The 3,933-nt window shown below is 48.8% G+C and overlaps 1 protein-coding gene across 1 annotated transcript in view; it reads right to left on the bottom strand.

Moving 5' to 3' along the window:
- LOC104124400 (golgin subfamily B member 1) overlaps positions 1–3,933 on the bottom strand; it is a 49,791-nt gene that overhangs the window by 6,200 nt on the left and 39,658 nt on the right. Inside the window, 1 exon segment of the mRNA XM_035892053.1 lies at positions 1–69. This exon segment is cut by the window's left edge and continues 25 nt beyond it. Within this exon segment, the coding sequence (XP_035747946.1) occupies positions 1–69 (69 nt within the window).

The following is a 3,933-nucleotide window of genomic DNA, read 5'->3' as shown; positions in this document are numbered from 1 at the left end:
AGTGATGTTCCGATTGCTACCACGCAGCTGGAGGGAGAGGGCATTTTTCTCCTCAAAGACCTGAGATAGCTGAAAAGAGAACACAACTGCTAGGTAAAGAACTCATATTTCTGTGAGAGCAAAATTGTTCTCTGTATAACTGAGGGCAAGAATTCTACTGAGAACAAGAAAATGGCCACACTGCATGTTACTGAGGTCCAAAGACCAGTGATAATCTCCAACAGTAGCTTGTGGCTAAGGTTTGCAGAACAGGAGTCCCAAAACATCAACATAATGTACAGAATAATTTGCTTCCAAAACAAGATTCTAAAGTGCTGAGATTGACCTAAACCTTTCAGAAATATCATCAATAAATTATGAATTTATATTCTTGCTTTCTCCTCAAATGCAACTCTCTTTCTGAAGATTGCTAAATTCTGAGTCTTCCACTTCATGTGGGAATCGGACTGCTTGTGATTCTGCACTGAAATACCAAAACTGTTTCCAAGATTGCAGGCAGCACTGAAGATCACAAGCATGCCTTCCAAAGGAGGGAATTCCTTCAGGAGTCTAGAAAGCAGGAAGCTAGAAAGAACTCCCAACAATAGATATGGAACCCAGAAACAACTTTCTTCACATAATCTTGTTTTCTGGTCCCTTTGTCTGGTCTCCCTCTCTCCCTCCTCTATCTTTCCCCCCCCCCCCAGCCTGTCCTCTCTCTCCCCTCCTCTCCCCTCTCTTTCTTTCCTCCCCTCTCCCTCTCCTCCTCTGTCCTCTTCCCCTCTCCCTCTCCTCCTCTGTCCTCTTCCCTTCTCCCTCAGGTCACTTTAGAGAAAGGGCACTAAAATTCAGTGGCAGAAAAGTTGCTGATTCAGACACTACTGTCACTGATCCTCCCAAACGTGATCTATATATGGCCTGGAATATCCCTCTGGTCCATTCAGGTCATCTGTCCCAGTTGTGACCTCTCCCAAGCTTTTGCCCACCCCCAGCCTACTCACTTCAAGGAGAACACTGTGAGAAATCATAGATTCATAGAATCATTTAGATTGGAAGATACCTTCAAGATCATCAAGTCCAACCATTAACCTAACCCTGCCATCCCACCACTAAACCACGTCCCTAAGCAACTCGTCTACCCTTCTTTTAAATACCTCCAGGGATGGGGACTTGACCACCTCGCTGGGCAGCCCCTTCCAGTGCCTGACAGCCCTTTTGGGTAAGGAATTGTTCCCAATGTCCAACCTAAACCTGCCACGGCACATTGAGGCCATTCCCCCTCATCCTATCATCTGTTACCAGGGAGAAGAGACCAACACCCACCTTGCTACAGCCTCCTCTCAGGTAGTTGTAGAGGGCGATCAGGTCTCCCCTCAGCCTCCTCTTCTCCAGACTAAACAACCCCAGCTCCCTCAAATGGAGAAGGCCTTAATGCTGTGCAAGCACTGTTCAGCACTAGCTAATACACTGGTGTGTTACCAACACTGATGTAGTCACAAATCTGTAACAGAGCATGCTAGGGGCTGCTATGAAGAAAACTAACTCCATCCAGCCAGCTTCATTACACAGAGCTTTTAACATCATCACCCACAGTATTCACAAATAAGGAGCTGCAAACTAGACAAATGAACTGCTACATAGTCAAAAATTGTCTGGACCATTGGACTCAAAGGCAAGGATCAACGACTCGACAGGATAAGGAACTGGCTGGATGGTCACATCCAGAGGGTAGTGGTCAATAGCTCGATGTCCACATGGAGACCGGTGACAAGTGGTGTCCCTCAGGGGTCCGTACTGGGACCGGTGCTGTTTAATGTTTTGCCAGCCATGGGCGCTGGCAGCCCAGAAGGCCAACCGTACTCTGGGCTGCATCAGGAGAAGCGTGGCCAGCAGGTCAAGGGAGGGGATTCTGCCCCTCTACTCTGCTCTGGTGAGACCTCACCTAGAGTACTGCATCCAGCTCCGGAGCCCTCAGCACAAGAAGGACATGGACCTGTTGGAGCGGGGCCAGAGGAGGGCTACTAAAACGATCCGAGGGCTGGAGCACATCTCCTATGAGGATAGGCTGAGAGAGTTGGGGTTGTTCAACCTGAAGAAGAGAAGGCTGCAGGGAGACCCGATTGCAGCCTTTTGGTACTTAACGGGAGCCTATAGGAAAGATGGGGACAATCTTTTTAGCAGGGCCTGCTGTGAAAGGACAAGGGGTGATGAGGACTGGGCAACAGAAATCCCAAGTTCAATAAGGACATGTGTAAACTTCTGCATCTGAGGCAAACCCCATACATCAGTATAGGATGGAAAGAGACTGCCGAGGCAACAGCTCTGTCGTAAAGGGCCAGGGAGTTACAGCAGCTTCCCAGCTGAATACAAGCCAAGAGTACATCCTCATTGTGAATAACGCAAACTGTCTACATTAGGAGAAGCAAGGCCAGCGGATTGAGGGAAGTTATTACCTGCTCTGCTTGGTGCCAGTAAGACTGTACCTGGAATACTGGGACTGGTTTTAGGCCACTCGTTTTTAGCCAGGGAGGTCCCAGTTGACTGGAGGTTAGCAAATGTGATGCCCATCTACAAAAAGGGCCAGAATGAGGATCCAGGGAACTACAGGCCTGTCAGTCTGACCTCAGTGCCAGCGAAGGTTATGGAGCAGACTGTCTTGAGTGCCATCACGTACAGGACAACCAGGTGATCAGGCCCAGCCAGCATGAGTTTATGACAGGCAGGTCCTGCTTGACTAACCTGATCTCCTTCTATGACAAGGTGACCCACTTAGTGGATGAGAGAAAGGCTGTGGATGTTGTCTACCTAGACTTTAGGCAGCTTCCCAGCTGAATACAAGCCAAGAGTACATCCTCATTGTGAATAACGCAAACTGTCTACATTAGGAGAAGCAAGGCCAGCGGATTGAGGGAAGTTATTACCTGCTCTGCTTGGTGCCAGTAAGACTGTACCTGGAATACTGGGACTGGTTTTAGGCCACTCGTTTTTAGCCAGGGAGGTCCCAGTTGACTGGAGGTTAGCAAATGTGATGCCCATCTACAAAAAGGGCCAGAATGAGGATCCAGGGAACTACAGGCCTGTCAGTCTGACCTCAGTGCCAGCGAAGGTTATGGAGCAGACTGTCTTGAGTGCCATCACGTACAGGACAACCAGGTGATCAGGCCCAGCCAGCATGAGTTTATGACAGGCAGGTCCTGCTTGACTAACCTGATCTCCTTCTATGACAAGGTGACCCACTTAGTGGATGAGAGAAAGGCTGTGGATGTTGTCTACCTAGACTTTAGTAAAGCCTTTGACACTGTTTCCCATGGCATTCTTCTGGAGACACTGGCTGCTCATGGATTAGACGGGTGTAGTGTTTGCTGGATGTCTGGGACCAAAGAGTTGTGGTGAATGGAGTTAAATCCAGTGATGGCCAGGCACAAGTGGTGTTCTCCAGGGCTCAGTATTGGGACCAGTTCTGTTAAATGTCTTTATCAATGATCTGGATGAGGGGATCAAATGCACCCTCAGTAAGTCTGCAGATGACACCACATTCAGTGAGAGTGTCACAAAGAATCACAGAATCGCAAGGGTTGGAAGGAACCTCAGGAGATCATTTAGTCCAACCCCCCCTGCTAAAGCAGGTTCTCCTAGAGCATGTTACACAGGACATTGTCCAGGCGGGGTTGAATATCTCCAGCAGAGAATATCTCCAGCACCACTGGGAAGAGTCTGGCTCTGTCCTTGTGACTTCTACCCTTAAGATATTTGTATGTATTGATGAGGTCCCCTCTCAGTCTTCTCTTCTTCAGGCTGAACAAGCCCAACTCTCTCAGCCTTTCCTCGTAGGGGAGATGCTCCAGTCCCTTTATCATCCTAGTTGCTCTCCTCTGGACTCTTTCTAGGAGTTCCTCATCTTTCTTGAACTGGGGAGCCCAGAACTGGACACAGTACTCCAGGTGGGGTCTCACC

Source organism: Egretta garzetta, unplaced genomic scaffold, assembly GCF_000687185.1.
Source record: "Egretta garzetta isolate BGI_Z169 unplaced genomic scaffold, ASM68718v1 scaffold690, whole genome shotgun sequence".
In the NCBI taxonomy this organism is placed as follows: Eukaryota; Metazoa; Chordata; class Aves; order Pelecaniformes; family Ardeidae; genus Egretta; species Egretta garzetta.
This window is presented reverse-complemented; position numbering and strand designations above follow the sequence as displayed.